We start from the raw sequence: 19401 nt of genomic DNA on the forward strand, positions 1-19401 counted from the left end.
CTGTAGAATCTATGCAGGTCGGCGGGTTGGAGAGAGAACACGCTGCTGACAACTTGGTCATTAAAGATCCCAGGGGCATTGCTCACAAAGGGGCGTTAACCCCCGGTGCCCTGGCTAAGTTACATTTTGGGTTTGTATGATCTAGCCATCCTGAAGTTTCCCCTTTAATCCAACAGGTTAAACAGTTTATCGTTTGTCCACCCGTTGGTGCACATTGGCGGCCACAGGTCACCATGTCACCAGGAGCGTTGTGCGCACCTCGAAATACGTTTTCTGTAGGTCACGGACGTCACCTCTCGGTCTTTTACCTGCAGTTACTGTTACGCCGCTGAGAATAGAAATCTGACATTACTAACAGACGCGTTAAGATATGACATTTAAAGATGAGTAAGTACGCCTTTTAGTGGTTGGGTAATTACAAGAAAGAAAAAAACAATAGGTGATACAAAGAATAAATAATGCTTTTCATGGGGTTTAATCAATGCGTACCATTTTAAATGTTAAATATATGTATATGAAGATATGATAAATGTAAATCAAGACAAAAATGATTGCGAACGTAGGTGTGTTGAACCTTATATTGTACTGGAAAAAGCAGGTGAAATGCAGCACTAATATCTTCAAATCATTTACTATCACTTTTTCACTGGTAAAACTGTCAGAGGTGCATTCATATGTCATATGCAATATATATTCACGAATATATGCACGAATTCTAAATACAAGCAACCATTACGGGGCGTAGAACAGGAACAGCATGGACAAAAATCTTTCTTAATCATACATGAGAACGCATTTTGTTGAAAAACACTCAGGCATACACGCAAAATCGGTAAACGAAAATGATGCGGACATCCACTAACACTAATTACCAGCGCATTTTTAACTGAAAAAGAGTACTGTACTTCATTCAATAAATAGTACGTCGCAGATGACGTAGTAGTTCCGTGTTTCTCATTGGTCAAGTATGTTGTCAATCAAATGTTCTGTGTACTTCCTGTTAGGAATGCGGGAAAATCTAACGGGGAAGACGTCTTCGGAGAGACCTATTTTTCTGTACACAAAACTTTTAACGTATTCGTTAAAATGAGGACACTAGAGGAGGTGAATGCAACATTACAGATCGCTAAACTCAAAGAAGAAGACTTGCAGTCCGTAGTTCATTGTTTTTCTTTTGCGGAAAACGTTTCGTCTGAGGATTATTGTCTGATGGAATTAGACGAAACTCTGTGTAAACACATTGAAGACGGCAAGAGGTAATTTGGCAAATATTTCGTGCATGATGTATATTTGGATCTACAGTGTAGGCGGATATTTTAAATGAAACGAGATTAGCTTTCTAGTAAAAGGAGCCCTCTAGGGTTAATCACTTTAGTTGTGAACAAACTAATTCATATAAAGGGTACGTATTCATTATAATCCAAAGATTTATTGCCTTCTTATTTTTTATGTTTCAAGAGCTGTTTAAAATAAGCCCTGTACTAATGCAGTTGTTTCTGTTTTTCACAGTCTTGTCATAAGAGGAGATAAAAATGAGCACGCTGTACTGTGCAGCGAAGACAAGACATATGACCTCAAGATAGCCGATACGTCCAACCTGCTTCTCTTTATTCCAGACTGCAAGACACCCGACCAGTTTCCAGAAGAAACAGGTAGCCAAAAGCTCATTCAGACTCAGGTATCTCTCGTGACCTTTTACTTTTCATCACAAACACAAGGTCTTATTCAGACTCACTAATGAAATGGTCATCATACATGCATGAATGCACTTCATGGTGATATTTAACGATTTCCGGGGCTCTATGCCACTCATCACAATGAGGGCACATGTTAGCATTTAGTCTCTAGTCTATTTAATCTGTTAGGATTCCTGTCTCCAAACATGCTGTGGAAACCCTAATCGCTCCTAACCATTTTTTTTTTCACAAAAGGAATCATGAATTCTATAGGACGTTACTTGAATTGCCAACTGATATTTGCACACTGTGTTTTCTTTTTTTTGCCCTTATTTAACTATTTAAAGTTCAGTCTCATGATTTAAGCAGAACGAATGATTGGTGACGTCATAGATTACAGGAGTTCTCAGAAGCCAGCTGGCAGTGCACATTGCATAAACTTGTGCTATGCTGATAAACCTCGCTTGCTCATGTTATCACTTTCATTATAAAGATGATTTTAATAAAATCAAATAGCAGTGAGAGTACACAAGAACATAATGGAATCCCATAATTGAGTCAACAGGAAAAGGCTGTTGAATTTGATTCCTTTTAAGAGCCATCGTTGAGTATGTTGTGGTTTCAGCTCAGATTTGCAGTAAAAGAGCTACAACACAAGGAAACAGGCTTCAAAAACCATGATCAAGAGCAAGAGATCAGTGGTCCATGAGTTCAGGTTGTTAATTTGCCCTGTTTAGCAAGTTTGTAAAGCTCAGGCTTCACTGAAGCACTATATAAAAATTGAATCCCAGAGATGTAACTTAGTCTCCGCAATCTTAATGTGGAATGAGAGAAATGTGGGTGCTTTGTGATAACTAGAAAAATGCTTGCTGCACTCCAAAAGTGCACAGTAACTGCACAGCTCTGCCTTTACCACAGTACTGTTTAACAGGTGAATTTTAGGTAACCTGACCCATACAGTCAAACAGTTGTTATTTTACTTCTCAGTTGTAAATTCAGTATGTTAAGCAATTACATCACTGAAAATGCCACAGGTTGGTCTTTTCTAAGAGCTTGTCCTGTCTGGGATGAAGTTTATATTTTTAGTGAAATTTGAAATATGAAAAATGCATGATCATCTAGAACAGCAGGAACATTTAACTGGGATCAAGTTCAGTAAACGTAAAGTTGGATGGATATGGAAAAGAGTTTTGAGTGTGGAACTATATTAGTGTGCGAGCTATAAAAGAAGGAGAAATTCATTTTATGATGAAATGTGACCTTGTAGTCTTCTTCAGGTGTGAGGGAGAATGAAGATGAGAGTGTGAATGTGATGCAAAACTGTGGATAAGTAGGACAATTAGTTGATAATGGAGAGCTGGGGGAAGCGAAAACCTAGTTTAAGGATAATTTTGGCTTCTGATGTCCTTCTGGAGTCAGAGTCCTACAATCCCCATGACAGCAGACATTAAGAAAGGTCTGTGTGATCACTGCAAGGAGAGGTAAAATTAGGAGCTATCAGCTTGGAGAGGTCTATTTCTAACTTTGTTTTTTTAAAACAATCGGCCAGGTCTTCTTCCTGTTTCACCAATGTAAATGTCAGGGCCCTTTCTACAACAGATGCAGTGAACAAGTTTATTGGACAATCTGGCCTCTGGATGATCTTGAAATGGCCAAAAAGGCCAGAGTGTTATGGAAGACAGGGAAATAATACTGCTGTACAAATACTTAATTCCCATGGAAGCTCTAACAGGATTGGCATTGTTTTAATTGCAGTTTTATTGTAAAAAGGATATTTAGAGGCACATTATAATAAATGAATTTGTTGTGAGTACATGGATACAGACACTAGTCAAGGAACAATTCGATCTGACCTAATGTTGGTTCTGTTGGTCTTTAAAAGAGGTGTTTGGTTTAGTATAAAGGAATGGATGACATAATTCATCTTTTATTTTACTGCTCTGTCCTTAGATTTCAGGGTTTTCCAATTCCTACTGGGAGCTTAGGAGATGCCGCCCAAAGTTAAAGAAGCTGAAGAAACTTCTGATGGAGTATCCCTACGAAGGACCGGAAGGAGAACAGGAAGGGGAAGGTGCTAAAGAAAAGGTGCGTTTTAAAAACAATCTTACCTCCCGCCTGTCACTCATATGAGAAGTGTTTCTCTGGCAAAACTTAATTAATCCATCAGTGGTGAAGGCGTTTTGGTGCACCAGTTAGTCAAACTCAGGCAATAATGCATTCTGACAACTAAGCAACCAGTTTCCAAACCACATTACTGAATATGCTATTAAAACATAAGAGCCCACGGTGCTCTTTCTCAAGCACATACAGTGCTTGCCAGATGTATTGGGACAGGAAAGTCAACACTGTTGTTTTTTGCTTTACAAAAGCAGGTTTTGTACAAGCACGTTTTTGTGATCATGAGATTAATATGAATACATGCAGTGTAATATATTTTGGATAATTCCATGCATACATTTGATCATATTAGACTAAAAACATTTTGTGCTCAGCCCAGTGATTTAAAGTGATCGTACATATCGAGATGCACTTACCTCTAAATAATTTTCATAGTGCTTATGTCAGAATTTAGTTGCAGATCCCTTTGAGGCGATACCTGCTGCAGGCACTTGGAGTTGGTCTACCTCTTTTTGGAAACTTCCCGCAATCTTTTGACTTAATTATTTCTTTCCTTCATCATTTAAAATGCTGCTCAATTGCACTAAAATCTGGAAATGAACTTGGCTGGTCCAGGATTTTTCAATGTTTATTTCTCATGATGAACTCCTTGGCTTCCTTGGCAGTATGTTTTGAGTTGTTGTTATTCTGTAGCATGGAGTGTTGTCCAATAAGTATGGAAGCATGTTTTCATTACGTAAAGCAGACAAAATGTTTCTGTAAACTTCAATGTTTCTGACCTACCATCAATATTATGAGTTACATCAGTAAAGACCAGTGAGGCACTTTCCGGCCATGAAGTTGAAGATTGCTTCCTGTTCCATTTTCAAGTTTCTTCTTAGCTTTGCGGTTTAGCAGGTCTGGTTGAGCAGCTACACATTGCTGTACCTAAGGTGATTTAGATGGTGTTGTTTGCTTTCCTTTGTATAAATATTATGTCTTATGGTTTAGAGGAGTTTCTTCTCGGAAATGCCAAAGAAACAGGAAATCTACAGAATTGAATCAAAGGGTCATCGGACCTAAGTTGTTTTTTCACTGCAGGGCGCTTTTTCCTTGGCCAGTTCCTGTAAAAGGTTTCACTTCCTTGTCCCCGAAAGAGGAATTGAAGTAAACACAGAAACATAAAACACATTTTCCTTTCCAAATCTACAATAATGCTTTGACAGTAGTCCCATGGAAAGTGTTTTTCCCTCTTTAAGGATTATGATTCCAAAGTATGGTTTCTCCAACGTTAAGATACGTCCAATCATTATTTTGCCGAGAAACTAGCGAATGCAACTGTTCACTTATGTAATTTCAACTGTTACCGATATTTTAGGAGGCAAATAATCTGTTCAGTATGCAGTACTTAATCTTATTTCATTATGTGAAGTACTATATGGTCTGCAATTATTTTTTTAACTGTTTCAGTATACAATGGAAGACTTGCAGGACAGAATTCAAGCAAGCACCAAAGAACTGTTTGCTCAGCTTCAGAATATTCATGCCTGCAACATAGGCGGTATGTATAGCTCAAATAAAGAAATCAAAAGACAATGTTTATAACCATAGCAGCACAAACTATTATTTAGTTTCACAAATTTTTATCTTAAATGAGTGTTGTATGTCAACTGCTTTTTTAAAATTTTAATTTCTTGTAACATGTCTCTTGGTGACCTTACTTTTTAGATACTCTATAGATATTCCAGTAGAAATAGTTTCTTTCATAGGCCCAAGCAGAAAATAATAGTGGGGAAAAGAACACCATCACTGCACAGTAGGCCAACATTAAAGTCTAATTATCAATCATTTTATTATTATTTGTAATAACTTTATCCAAGACTTTCATTTAAAAATTGACAGTGTCAGTGATGCGGATTGTCACTTTGTTAGAATGTGGATTGAGACCTGTTGCGTGACAGGCGGCTTGTCTAATCAGTTTTCCGTAATATTTCCTCTGCATGTCTTTGATAGGGTACTGGAGGATCTTGGATTCAGATTACGAAATTAAACTTTTGGGTCACGTTACACAGTTAGTGGACTCAGAATCGTGGTCCTTTAGCAAAGTGCCCTTGAGTGTCTGTCTGGAAGAGCTTGGACCTCTTGAACCACCGTAAGTACATGTAAAAAATGTTCATGTGAAGTGATTTTTGTGAATATTTTTCAGGTCAGAGATACTTCCAGGATTATAAAAAACAAAAGTACTAAAAGTTCACTCAGTTGTTGACAAATATAAATATACTAAATGAAAGTGTCTTGAATGTTTTTAGTTTGTGCGTTGTGTGTGTGAGTGCAGTCTTTTGACTTGCTGTTACAGCATTCAAGAGAACCCAGCATCTAAATTCTGCTGCAACCAGTGTTGCACTTTTAGCAAATCTATGGCAAAATTAGGAAAACCTAAAGAGCTAAAGGAGGAAGAAGTGACCATCTTTGTGTCGATCGTGTTTAGTGATAAATCTTTTTTTTTTGCCGTTCTGCAGAGAATTTTATCTTATCTTATTTTATCTTTAGAATTTTTGCTGTTCTGCAGAGCTGCTTAATCGTTAATCATCCTTTTGAATGTTAAATTACCTTTGGCATTTTTAATGGCACTTTCAGTGTCGTTACATTTGTTCCTTAACACCTTTTCATTCTGAGGCTGTCGCTGCTGAAGGCCTCATTCAAATCGATTGCTCCATACGAAATACGAAAGAGCAGCGCATGCAGATCAGAGCCTCAGAAGGCAGGAGACGGGGGAAAGGGAAAGCAGGCAGAATGCTAAAAACGACTAATAGAAATGCTCTGCTTGCTGCATATGTGAGGGTTAAACAAATCTATAATTGTCTTTATCATATTTAACGTTTCATCTAGGATTTTATATTTTTTAACAGTGTGGCAACTTTTTGGTTGAAAAGTGATGTTTGTGGGTTGTTTTGATGTCTTTTTAGTTTTGGGCATCTGGCAACATTGTCTGTAAATTGAGGGACACTTTATCCTTGATTAGCTTGTATTTGTACGTAGAATAAAGGGAGCTTCTTGTAGTTTTACAGGTCATTAGTTTTCTCTGATGTTATTTCAGCGCTCTTGGTCTCAATACTTATTTTTCCTCTCTATAGTTTAATACAGAAGTAAACACTAGACACAATTGCTGTGGCCTGTGTTTATATTGTGTTCAATTCTAAGTTGCAGTATTACAAACTGATTTCTGCTTTTTTGTTTGCCATTAGTCAATGCTGAAAATCAAAATGTAGCAAAGTGTTTTAAAGAACTTTTAATCCATTAGGTTATGTAAGCTTTTATTGTCTAAAGTCAAAAATGGAATTACTCCTTTTCATTTTTCCTTGAAACCATCATGGTACAAATATGAAAGACAACAACGCAGAATGTCGTGACTTACTATCATTGTAGCCAACAGTTTTAGCATCTTGCCTTATTTCCTCTGTAGAACATTTCAAGGTACAGTACATTCAATTACATGTACTTTATTAAATGCATAATCTTCTGGAAATGTCTGGTCTCTAGACACCTCTTCCTTTTTTATTTAATTTTTTCTTTCTGTTTTAGAGAGATGATAGAACATTGCCTGAACTGTTATGGGAGGCGCTACACAAATGAAGGTAAGGATTTGAGGTTGGATTTGTTTTAAGCTGTAACAGACGTCTTCAATGAAAGTTCGGGAGGAATGATGGAAACCAAATCCCCCCATCACTTCTGCTCTTCTAACTTGTAATACTCTGTGACGTCAATTCCTGAAATGGTGTAAAAAGTAAGGCCCTCTCCTGCTCGCGTTAATTTTCTTTTGCATACCTCCTCCACCCCTTCTCCTCCTTTGCTCCTTTGTTTCTCTCAGTTTCACTCTGCATGAGGGTCCCAGTGGTTGGCTGTCAGCCAACCAGGTAAAGCCAAAACTATTTATTTCAATCTTTTTTTCTCAGAAACGTTCATAACTCATTTACTAATGGGATTTTGTTATTCCTCGTGAAATCCCTGTTTTTAGAAAGCATAGTGCAATAGGAATTCTGCTGATATTCTCTGTAAGCTTATTTGGATATAGACACAGATTGCTCTGTCTCAGAGGTGTCAGTCTTCACTGCATTAACACTTAGTAATGTTGTTGTAATGTCGAGTAGCTTTTTTGGGGGATTTTGAGGCACATGATTAAAAACACTATGTATGATGACAGCACAGATCACCATTACCAATTAACATTACATTACCGTTCTTCAAATGAAAGGTTACAAGTTTTCACTGTATTTTGAAAATTTGTCCATCAGTTTAATGAATTAAAGAACATTTGGGATTTCTTACTTCTAACAAAATATAGCAGCAGTTCAGCTAGTTGAGCTCTATGATGACGGGTTCGAGCCATGATCTTGTCACTAGTCGGTTGTAACTGTAGTTCCCTGAGCTGCAGTGTACATTTGGCTGAGTGCCTCTGAGAACTGGGTGAGAGGAACTGGCCAGTGCTTTCTTGGTTCTCAGTGACCCCAGGACTTGCAGGCACACGGTGGTGGTCAGTGTGGGCAAGTTTCCTCTCCATTGTGTGCTGAATGTCTTCTATGGGCAGTGTAGGCAATGATTTATTCAAAGCTCTGAAAAAACACACAGCTTTTAACAAAAATAATTGAAGAGTTTAAAGTTTAAGAAATGTAGTAGCACATATATAAATACATTTTTTATAGACGGTTATAAGTTGTCTGAATGATTTTGATTATTATACATGGTTATGAAACCCACAACAAGTAATTTTTATAGTTTTAGACGGATCTCGCATCTAAAGATGTGTGATTTTAAAAGGAGGGAAGGCATACATGGACAGTTCTTTAAGTTATAAGCATCCACTTGCTTTATATTTGAGGAAAAAGGTTTAATTTGCTAATTTTAGCAACTCTTTGAGGAGAGGTTACATTGATTAATATTAGAATACCTGGAATCCTTTAATTTTCATAGTTGCCCACCACTCCACGCTTGAAGTGTTGTTTGACATCTATTCATCCAAACGATTTCTGACTGCATCTTACAGTTCAGCGTCGTCCCCATCTGCTGGGGAGGCTAAAACAGCCTGGTCGCTACATTGTATTTAGAAGTAAAATTCTTAGATCTTTCCTGTTTTATAGAAATCTTTTGTCTCTTCCACATAATGTATGATATTAAATAAAACATTATTTTCCTATGCATAACTATGAAGATATGCTTGTAGAGGATGATGAGGTGTAGTGATTAGCATGAACTTCCCCATTTCAGTTCACTGACCCGAGTACCTCCTTGTCCTGTTTCACTAAAAAGGGAAGTTCCCTGTGGCCTGTGGTGCTAAATTAGGATTGTTGTAGGTTATTTCTCTGTTATGCTGCTCAGAGGGCTTTGAAATGAATTTCCTTCCTTTCTGTTACACAACACATGTCTTTTGTATTAAAATAAAATATAATGCTTTACTATATTCTTGACATTCATGGAATTTACTCACATCTAAAAAATCCATTTGTGATCCAGAAAAACATATTTAAAACATTCTCAGATGTTGATTTGTAATATTATTGGACATTTAGTCATCATTACACAGTAATCACAAATATCACACAGTAATAATCAAGCAAGTTCAAACAGTTGTTGCTTTTTCATTTTAACACTGAAGCTCAGCTATTATTGTATCAGGTTTCCTGGTGGCAGTCATTTTTATTTGATGCTCAACTTATAATAATTAGATTTTACAATTTATTAAGAAAGACATTTTGCAGAGAAGAGTATGTTTGTAATTCTGTCCTCAGCATTGCACTGTTACAACATCTAATAAAATGAGTACTTGTTATGAATGGACGTTAAACAGAACTTGTTTTGTAAACTATTTGATATTTTAATGCTTGGTATTTAACTATCTTGGAAATGTCCTATAAATTTCTGAATCTTAAGAAGGTTATGAATAGGAAAATAATTTAGCTTTGGTTTTCTTCCTTTAGTAATCTTGACTCCTAGCAAGTGAATGTGTAAGTGGGGGTACTTTTGTAAGCCTTACTTTCATGAGATGGTGCCAAAATATCCATTTTGTGTTGCTGGAATGCTCACTGTTCATTGTACCCATCCAATAATATCTTGTTCTTGCTTGTTTTTTCAGCTGGTGAAATTCACTTCTCGCTAAATGAAGACAAAGTCTGCCGAGCGACTGCCCAGATGCTGTTGCAGAACGCAGTGAAGTTTAACCTCTCCGAGTTCCAGGAGGTGTGGCAGCAAAGTGTTCCTGAGGGCATGTTAACAAGTCTAGATCAATTAAAGGTAGATGTTAACGGTCACCCTGGCAACTGGGTGTAGGTCCAGACCTGAAAAAATGAATTTCTTGTGTTTATATCGAGCTTCCACCACTCAGATATAGCACCCACCTGTGACACATGGGGCAGCCATAATGCACTGGCATCTGTACATAGTAGTATAGGGAGAGAACTGAGAAACGACTTCATCAGTGTAATTAAGGGATAGCATTAGGAAGGCCATATTGTACAAGCCCAAAGTAGAATTTTACCTTCAATACCGGGGTACCAAATAAGATTGATTGATTGCATGCAATTGATCTCCTTACTTGTTTAGATTTTTCTGCGCTCAGTCTTTGGTTTTGTTTTCTAAGTGTATTGTTCCATCGACTTCATCAGAGCAGAAAGTTTTTCAGTATCTCCTCAGCTTCATAATTTATTAATGTATGCCTTATTTTGACTTCAAATATTTTAATAAGCAGCCAATTTATTGTGGACAGACACAGATGAGAAGGCCACTGCATCAGACACTCCCACAAGGAGTGTTGAGTATTTGTTGTTTCTGCTTAAGTCCAGTTGGTTACGTTTCCATGCAGCACACATGAACGAGGGCACTAATAAAACCCAGCAATTGGGGGGGGGAGGAAGTGCATGTGAATTACAAATCCCAAACAGTGATTCAGGAATCAATTTGCCTGGGTTTAAGAACTTCACCAGAACAAAAACTAGAAGAGAACCACTGTCCTGTAGAACAGTGCCACCATACTGGGACATCATTTTTATGGGAATTGTGGTCCATAGGCAATTCAACACCATTCGCAGCAGCAACCTTGTATTCCTTGGAGGCCTCTGAGTTTCGTTTTCCTTTTAGTTTCAAATGGAATTTCAAAATGGGCATATGGGCTTACTCATCATTTCTAAGAAAGTATCATTTCTAAATTTGCCTAAAGTATTTTAGGTTAATGAATCATGGAATAAGTTTTGTTTTATTCATAGTATAATAATACTCTAAAATAGTAAATTAGTGTAGTTGTTAAAATTCAAAGTTCAATTTAAAAGGAGACATTTGTGAAACTCCTAATAAAAGAATATAAAATAGGTGAATTAACACTCTTTCATTTATTGCTCTTTTCAGGGTTTAGCTCTTGTAGATCGTAACTCAAGACCAGAAACGATCTCTCTGCTGAGAGTCGAAGACTTGCCTGAGGAGACACAGGACAGGTTTAACTGCCTGTTCAGCCTGCGCGAAAAATGGACTGAAGCAGATATTGCCCCATATATAAAGTGAGTAAACTAAGATCACCTAGTTAACCTGGCTTCTATCCCCCTTACCCTTGAAGGAAACCTGTCAGAAACTGTTAGGAACACCAAGAGCACTCTTGAGCATACTGACTCAAGTATCCACAATACAGTTGTAACTCATAATGAATGTGAAATGATCAGACGGTAACGATTTTGGTGCCTCTTCCACTTTTGTCCGACAACCAGTTGGTTGGTCCTATTTATACCTGTTTATACAGTGAAGTCTATGAGGGGATTTGGAAGCAATCATGTTAGAGACACAGATGTGGTTGGTGCACTGTATGATGATTCACTGAAGGGCTTATGTCCACTTCCCAGGAAACTTTAAATATCTTCAAGTACATTTCATTTGCCTCATGATGAGCAATGATTTGTTATTGTCTGTTTATTAATAGTCTGTGTCTTTCGTTGGGATGATATGTAAACCTAATTATATTACTACATGAGCGAGATGGGCCAAACGGCCTCCTCTCATTTGCAGACTGTTCTTATCTTCGTATAAAGATATGTAGATTTATGTCAAGCTAATGCAATAACTGTGTTTCTGGGTTCCAGTTCAAATGAGAATGAAAAGTGCCGTTCTCAATTTCGAGTCTGCTGCCGATTATGAAACCTCCTTCACATCTACTGCCATCCCCAGAAGATTTTTTGTTTGGCAATAAATCATTAGTGGCTTGAGGAACTGGTTTAAAATTGGTTTAAAAGAAAGTGATTTAAAATGAATGTATTTTGAAATAGGGTGTGGATTGTCATTGTGTCATAGTGTCCTGTTTTGAATTATTAAAATATTAGAACTATATGTAGTAGTCAGGTGAATAAAAGATCACCCTGTATATTCACAGTAAAGAAAATGAGTCACCTAGATAAGGGCATTGCTTTTATATGCAGAACTAGTAATAGGTGCTTTATTCCCTTTTTCATTTATTTAGTTTTTGTAACTTTATCCTTTTTATTAATTTTACCTTTATTATGCATGATTAAGATGTTTTTATATAGAATCTATTCATTTTTACTTAGTTTTCCTTTTAACTTATTTCATTGTCATTTATAACTGTAACTGTTTTTTATCTGTTAGGGTTATGGTTTTTCTATTTTCTTGTTAAGCATTGGAGTCTAAGGCACTCTATAAATAAACTTGGTTTAACTCAAGAGCTGAATGAAATTGAGGAGGAGACCTCAAATTACAATAGTAATCCAAGGATAAATCATTGGCTTTATTGTGGCTTTCAAAGACTTGCAGCTCTGCTGGATCGCAGTATTCATTTGACCTGCCCACACTTAGTGTGACAATATTTAGCCAGCAGCCATATCACCCTGCAACTCACAACTGGCAGCCCAGCTAAGCTAAGCAGGTGTGAGCCTGGTCAGGACCTGGATGGGAGACCTCCTGGGAAAAACTAAGGCTGCTGCTGTAAGAGGTGTTAGTGGGCCAGCAGGGGGCGCTCACCCTGCAGTCTGTGTGGGTCCTAATGCCCCAGTATAGTGACGGGGACACTATACTGTAAACAGCCGCCGTCCTTCGGATGAGACGTAAAACCGAGGTCCTGACTCTCTGTGGTCATTAAAAATCCCAGGGTGTTTCTCGGAAAGAGTAGGGGTGTAACCCCGGCGTCCTGGCCAAATTTCCCATTTTCCCTTACCAATCATGGCCTCCTAATAATCCCCATCTATCAATTGGCTTCATTACTGGAGTCGTTTCATTACTCTGCTCTCCTCCCCACTGATATCTGATGTGTGGGGAGCGTTCTGGCGCACTATGGCTGCCGTCGCATCATCCAGGTGGATGCTGCACATTGGTGGTGGTGGAGGGGAGTCCCCATTACTTGTAAAGTTTCCAGTGGAGTGTCCAAAAAAGTGGAATATAAGTGTAAGAAATTATTATCATATGACCAGCTCATATTACCCACTACTACTCATTTGATATTTCAATGAGCTAAGTGTATGTCTGATAAATACTAAGATAAAGTTTTTGGTAATCAGTTAAAATAAATAACATGAATCCCTTTCTCTGCCTCCATAATAAGGATGCCCTTCATTTGACTGTAATGAAATTGGCACTTCACTGATGAAGTCGTTTCCAGCCAGTCATTCCCGTAACTGCAGACACAGAACCTGGAGAGTTCCACAAAAATACGACCACCTTGAGATGCGGAGTAGTGGGTGTTTGGGCAGGAGGCAGGGAGAGGCTCACTCACCATCTAGATTTATCCCACGATCCTAATCTGTTGTGCAGCTCATTTGAAACCAGTTTCAGCACAGTTTCATCCAGCTCTTTTCTTCTTTCATTCCAATCACACATAGATCCAATCACACATAGGCAAATTAGCGAATATTAAATCCGCAGATGTTGAGACTCTACTGTATTTATAGGTCATCCAAAACTGACCTTTGAATCTTAAACTGTAAACAAAAGCATGACGTCTTAGAGGGTCTTAACATTAAAATCCTCTCTGACACCTCACTTGAGGGCATAAGAATTAACCAGATAATTGGTAAACATTTGCAATTTTATTTTGCGAGAAGTGTTTGTCATTTAACCATTGTATTGTAGGCTTGTCACGCTGAATACTCAACACTGTACATTTCATGGTTCCCACACTTAAGTTTCCTTTTCTCTCCGACAGGGATTTATGTGGTGAAAAGCAAACAACCGGGGCGCTGCTTACCAAATACGCTCGTTCTTCCATGCAAAATGGAGTGAAAGTCTACAATTCCAGACGACCAGTAGCTACATGAGCATCCCTGATACAGTTTGAAGGTCTCACATGTTCTGTGTACCACCCATTGAATATTCTCATTCTGAATGAGACATTTCTGACTGTAAAATGTACACAGGCTATTCATTGCTTTAGCAGGTATTGCTCTCCTGGACTATTAAAAAAAACTAAAAACACAGCATGTCTTTGAGGGTTTTTTTTTGTTTTGTCTCTTGTATTTTTGGGGTTGAGAATTGATCTTTTTTTTATTTGGCTTTTTTACTTTTTGAGTGTGACTGCCTTTTTGGTTTTAGAATGTGACTGTGTATCAGCATCTCCCGTGCCCACTCAGGAAAGAGAGAAGCATGCAGACACAGCCCTTTGACACGCCTTTCTGCACTGCAGTTGGTCATTTGGAATGCTGCAGACTCCACAGTGCCTGACAGGAGAGCTTGTACAGATTGGAATGGGGCTGGTAGTACATTTCCCACTTGCATCACTCCAGATATCACTATTTAAATTCTTTTGATTGACCTTACTGGTTTCTGGCATAAGAAGATAGTTACACATTTTTTGCTGAATTTAGGACTGGGTTTCTTTAATATCATAAAACATAATGATATTTTGCTAGCCAGGTTCCACCTTCATCAATGGAAATGGACTCTTTTTAAACCTTTTAAATATTTTTTTTAACTCTTGATCTTGCGCCCTTTGCAACAGTAATTCTAGGGAAATGGTTGGTGTATTAATTTTTCACTCCGAAATTAATCAGGGAAGAAACCGACAACACCCCGGGTTGCAGAAGGTCAAAGTTATAGAAATAACTTTAACAAAAAAGGGGGCACTTAAGATAAATACTAGAGCGCTGAGTACTTTACCAATTGTACTTTAGGAAACGACATATTATTCATCAGCCATGAACTAACCTCCTCCAACAATCACTTAACTATTAACTGGAAATTTGTCAGGATAGCACCCATGGAAAGGATGAAACAACCATTTACAGAACAGTTAACGCCAGTGAAGAGTATACAATGTTGTTTAGTTGGAATTTACCTCCTTCCTTCGCAACAGAATTTTGTTATACGGTACAAGATGAAAAGAACTACTGATGGAAAAAAATAAATCATGTGTTCACATAGTCCCACAGCGTCCAATTTAAAGAAAACAAAAGCTGCAAGCATCATGTCCAAAACAAATTTGGTCTTTTTATGCAGGTTTGGTCGTTCGTAATATACATGGAGGTATTGCACACCCAAGGCTACATGTTGCGAATGTTTTAGATCATGGGATTTATACGTTTTCCATAAACATTTGAACGGCTTTTTAAAATAAAATGGTATTTTCCTCTCGGCCCTCGAGAGGATCTGAACAGCATTAAAAGCGCACCCAGACACGCCATGGTCTGAGAGGTACTTGACGGTTTGGCGACCATTACATTCAAAGAGGTTGTTAATAGTCCTGCACTGCATTTAAATGTTTTCCTTTTCATGGGGGTTCATGTGCACTGAACTAACCATTTACTTCCAAAGTTTGCAACTTGCCCTTGTATTGCGACACATTCACGCAACACAGGAGTAGTCAAGAATAAAAATCACAATCGAAAAAAGGTCGTATTTTCGTTATGTGAATACATTACGTATTAGCTGCAACTACAGGAGATGGGGGCTACATCAGGGACTTTAAAGACATTTCACGTGAATGATTTTCTAAGTTTTTCGGTATCTCCGAATTCAAGAAATAAAAGCACCTTTCTGAATTGCAGATATAAAAAAGATCATATTAATTTTTATACAATTGAAACTGTTTCAAAAAGTATCGCTGCTCCCTCCTCTGGTTAAGACCTGGAGTCAGTCGTAAGATAAGGTAGTTTTTTTTCTTCATTGCGTAGCAGTTCTATATTTGTTTTGGAATTAAGGGATTGGTATTTCCATGCAATTTAATTCCAACTAACACCGTAACAAAACTATAAAGCAGTATGACACGATAGATACCTTGTATTGATTTACATTTAAGCTTGTACAAATTTGAGCATTGTAGTCGTTGATCACTAATATTTCATATGTAGTTTCTTGATTCCTGTATCTTTACACACAATTTCGAAATATTAATCATAATTTAGTTTAAACAATAGGATTTAAAATACTTTACTATATTGAAATGCTTTACATTAACTCAATCCCATGGTTCACCTTGCAGCACGAGCCTGACGTCATCCAAACACAAGCGCGTGCTGAGAGAATTTACAAAAACGAAAAAAGAAATTTATGAAGATATAGTTATATATTATTTCAGATCAGAATTGGTTATTTTGAAATGAGTATTTTGAAATTAGTCACTGGAAAAAAGAGGATTTTTTTGCGCGGTAGGTCAAAGGTTACAGACAAAATGGCTGATTACGAAGTTGAAGCGATCATTGTGTTGTGAGAGGTCTAGGAGGAAGGATAGATTTAAAGAGAGTATAAACCAAATCGCCTTATCAATTTATAAGGCTCTAAATACTGCCCAAAATAAGTTTATACTGATTTTATTGTAAAAATAAACATGTACGCGTTTTAATAATGTCCTAATGCTCACTGTGCCACCTGTGTACAATGAGAGCAATGGGAGATACAGTGTGCGGTCATTTCTTTGTAGTTATTTGTTTTATTTCTGATGCTGCAAAATGTACAAAGCTTCGTATCCGAATGAGTCTCGGTGCGGATTTCGCACTTTGAATACGATTCTGGCAGTATCGCTTAATTTCTAAAACCGCGTTTAATGTTTCGCGCGCCACACAGAAGAAATGCGACAGTGTTAAACGGTGTATGATGTTTCCGAGATAATATAAGCAACCTGAACCTTTTTTATCGATAGCATTTTTTTAAACTGCAGAATGAACAGGAAGAAAGGCGACAAGGGATTCGAAAGTCCACGACCATACAAATTATAAGTATCCAATTTATTATTATGATGATGTTTAAATACTTGGTGTTTTGTTGTGCGTGACTTGTTCAATACATTTAACTGGACAACTGTATCGTGTTGCATGTTTTTTAATTCAAATATTCGTGGAACTCGTTCACTTTATAGTTGTCACTGGGTTTGTAAATATAGGGATGTTTCCGGAGTTGTTAAAAATATGTATTTTGTTTATTTTTATAGAAGTGTTTTTGTTTTTATACAACCCATCAGGTGGTCTGCATCAACAACATTAACTTTCAGCGAAAATCTGTCATTGTAAGTAGATCGATTTACTTTCACCATGCAGGGTTTGATCATTGACCATGTTGTTTAATAATGCAGTAACTCTTTTAAACACCGACTTCGTTTTTTTATAATGAGCTGTTTGCTTAAATACAGCTTTATTTTTAGTTGAAAATCTTAATACAATTATTTAAGTCTTCGTAAGCGTTAAAGAATGTATCCAGTGTGGCACGAACCTTCAAAATGCTGCAGATTCAGAAGAGACCGGTTAAAATCTTTAACACTAAGAGTTAGTTAAAATGTTATTTGCAAGTTGTGGATAACTTTTTAAAATGTATTACACATACAGTTACCATGCATTGCGTTGTCAGATGGTTTTTGCATTAAGTTCCAAGTTTGACTGATCTCCGGTCAGTCATGCTTTTGTAAAGTTTTAGAGATTTGTGTTTGGTGACCATTAAATTCACAGAGATTGTTACTATTCATGCATTACATTTAAATCTTTTCCTTCTTTTCATAGGGCCATGTGGAACTGACAATCTTTCCAACTGTGGCCAATCTAAACCGGATAAAGCTCAATAGCAAACAGTGCAGAATATACAGGGTACGAGTGAATGATCTCGAGGCTCCGTTTATCTACAATGACCCAACACTGGAAGTGTGTCACCATGAATCAAAACAGTAAGTGCTTTTTTTTGGAAAATGGAGTTTACAAAAGTGAGAAAGCTGACTAATGAGAGTAAATCTTTTGGTTCCATCTTAATTATTCATTTGCTGTTTATTGTCCCACCAGTTTAACCAGGAATCTCGGAGAGTCAGCTTTCATGATCTAATACATCCATACACATCATACATCTTTTTCATCTTTTTTACACTGTTTGACTGAGATAGCTGCTGAGTCAACACACATCCCAAAGCTTTTTGTTGGTCCTTTTTTCAGTTGAAGTACCACCTCTGTGATATTTAGACTGCTTGTAAAAGATACGTAGAGACCGGCCATACAAAATAGCTCCACTGTTGTTTTCCCCCACTGCTTACTGCATTCCAGGAGGAACTTGAATTACTTCTCCAGTGCCTACGCCGCAGCAGTCAGTGCTGTTGATCCTGATGGTGGGAATGGAGAGCTCTGCATCAAGGTCCCGTCGGAACTTTGGAAGCAAGGCGATGGTAAGATTAAAAACTATTTTGTTTTCCTTGCATTCGTCAGACCCGTAGCCCAGAAAGCTGATTTTCCTGATTGTAGTGCTGGTACGAATACAGTAAGGAGTGAAACCCGTGCCTTGCTCTGGCTATCTAGCGCACCAGCAAAGTCAGATTGGTTTCTAGAGTAATCACCACATTCTGGATGGTTCTGGATGAACAACCATCTAGAACTAAAAGGTTCCTGATCCACTCTGTCACAGATGTAGCCAGAGAGAAGCCTATCCCTACCTACAACACTTCGGCATTTTCCTGTAATGGAGAGCTTTTGGAAAGATTTGGTTTACGTGTGCTTGGATATTGCTGGTGTGACTGCAAAAATGTGACTGTATGACCCTCTACCATCTGGAAAACTGTACCGGAGCTTTCGGGCCCAGATTACCAGACTCAGAGACAGTTTTTACCCCCGTGCTATCAAACTATTAAACTCCCAGCCTCTCTCACCTACGATCTGAACCTCACAGTGCCTTCTTTCTTACCAAAAACTCAAACACACATTGAAATCTACCTCTACCTCACATGTCAAGAAGCTCACTCCCCATAATTTTCTATCCTTTATTTCATTCTGTTGATGTATGAGTTTGCACATCTGATGTTGTTCTGCACATTACCTGTTACCTGTTGTTGTTTTGCACACTGCCTGTTGTCTCTGTCTTTCTTTTCTTATACAATTGTATTGTTGTTTTTTGTACTACTTATTGTCTGAGCGCTATCTAAATAGGATTTCGTTATACCATATACCTGTATATGAGTATAATGATAATAAACTTGAACTTGAAAAATCTATCAGACAAGGCTGGCTGGGGAGTGAGATAACCTCACATTTTACTTAGTTGCATTAATTTACAGAAGTAGCTAGTGTAGGTCATTGTCAGATGATTTTTCTTATCATATAAACTTATGCTAGTCCCTTTTTTCTGTCTTTCGCTGGTTGTACTCTGATATTTGTAGTGTTGTATTTTGATTTTTCTGTTTTGAAAATAGAAA

General features: G+C 37.6%; 3 protein-coding genes across 5 annotated transcripts in view; 2 read left to right on the forward strand and 1 right to left on the reverse strand.

Annotated features, from left to right (window-relative positions):
* deptor (DEP domain containing MTOR-interacting protein) overlaps positions 1 to 4696 on the reverse strand; it is a 50659-nt gene extending 45963 nt beyond the window's left edge. The window contains exon 1 of the mRNA XM_088600976.1: positions 4211 to 4696. The gene's annotated coding sequence lies outside the window, so the exon portion shown is untranslated. The remainder of the gene's footprint in view (positions 1 to 4210) is intronic.
* dscc1 (DNA replication and sister chromatid cohesion 1) lies at positions 268 to 14227 on the forward strand. The gene is made up of 10 exons (XM_088600973.1): positions 268 to 387; positions 1005 to 1256; positions 1510 to 1678; positions 3627 to 3761; positions 5244 to 5334; positions 5787 to 5925; positions 7356 to 7408; positions 9901 to 10058; positions 11166 to 11314; positions 13957 to 14227. The coding sequence occupies exons 1-10, from the start codon at positions 371 to 373 to the stop codon at positions 14066 to 14068; spliced, it is 1275 nt and encodes a 424-aa protein (XP_088457099.1). The 5' UTR covers positions 268 to 370; the 3' UTR covers positions 14069 to 14227.
* A 2166-nt stretch (positions 14228 to 16393) lies between these two features.
* taf2 (TAF2 RNA polymerase II, TATA box binding protein (TBP)-associated factor) overlaps positions 16394 to 19401 on the forward strand; it is a 30038-nt gene continuing 27030 nt past the window's right edge. For all 3 annotated transcript variants that reach the window (XM_088600977.1, XM_088600978.1, XM_088600979.1), the window contains exons 1-4: positions 16394 to 16956; positions 17193 to 17247; positions 17735 to 17895; positions 18263 to 18381. In XM_088600977.1, the coding sequence (XP_088457103.1) occupies positions 16904 to 16956; positions 17193 to 17247; positions 17735 to 17895; positions 18263 to 18381 (388 nt within the window). In that variant the 5' untranslated portion in view covers positions 16394 to 16903. The remainder of the gene's footprint in view (positions 16957 to 17192; positions 17248 to 17734; positions 17896 to 18262; positions 18382 to 19401) is intronic.

Source organism: Lepisosteus platostomus, chromosome 12, assembly GCF_059453375.1.
Source record: "Lepisosteus platostomus isolate fLepPlt1 chromosome 12, fLepPlt1.hap1, whole genome shotgun sequence".
Classification (NCBI taxonomy): Eukaryota; Metazoa; Chordata; class Actinopteri; order Semionotiformes; family Lepisosteidae; genus Lepisosteus; species Lepisosteus platostomus.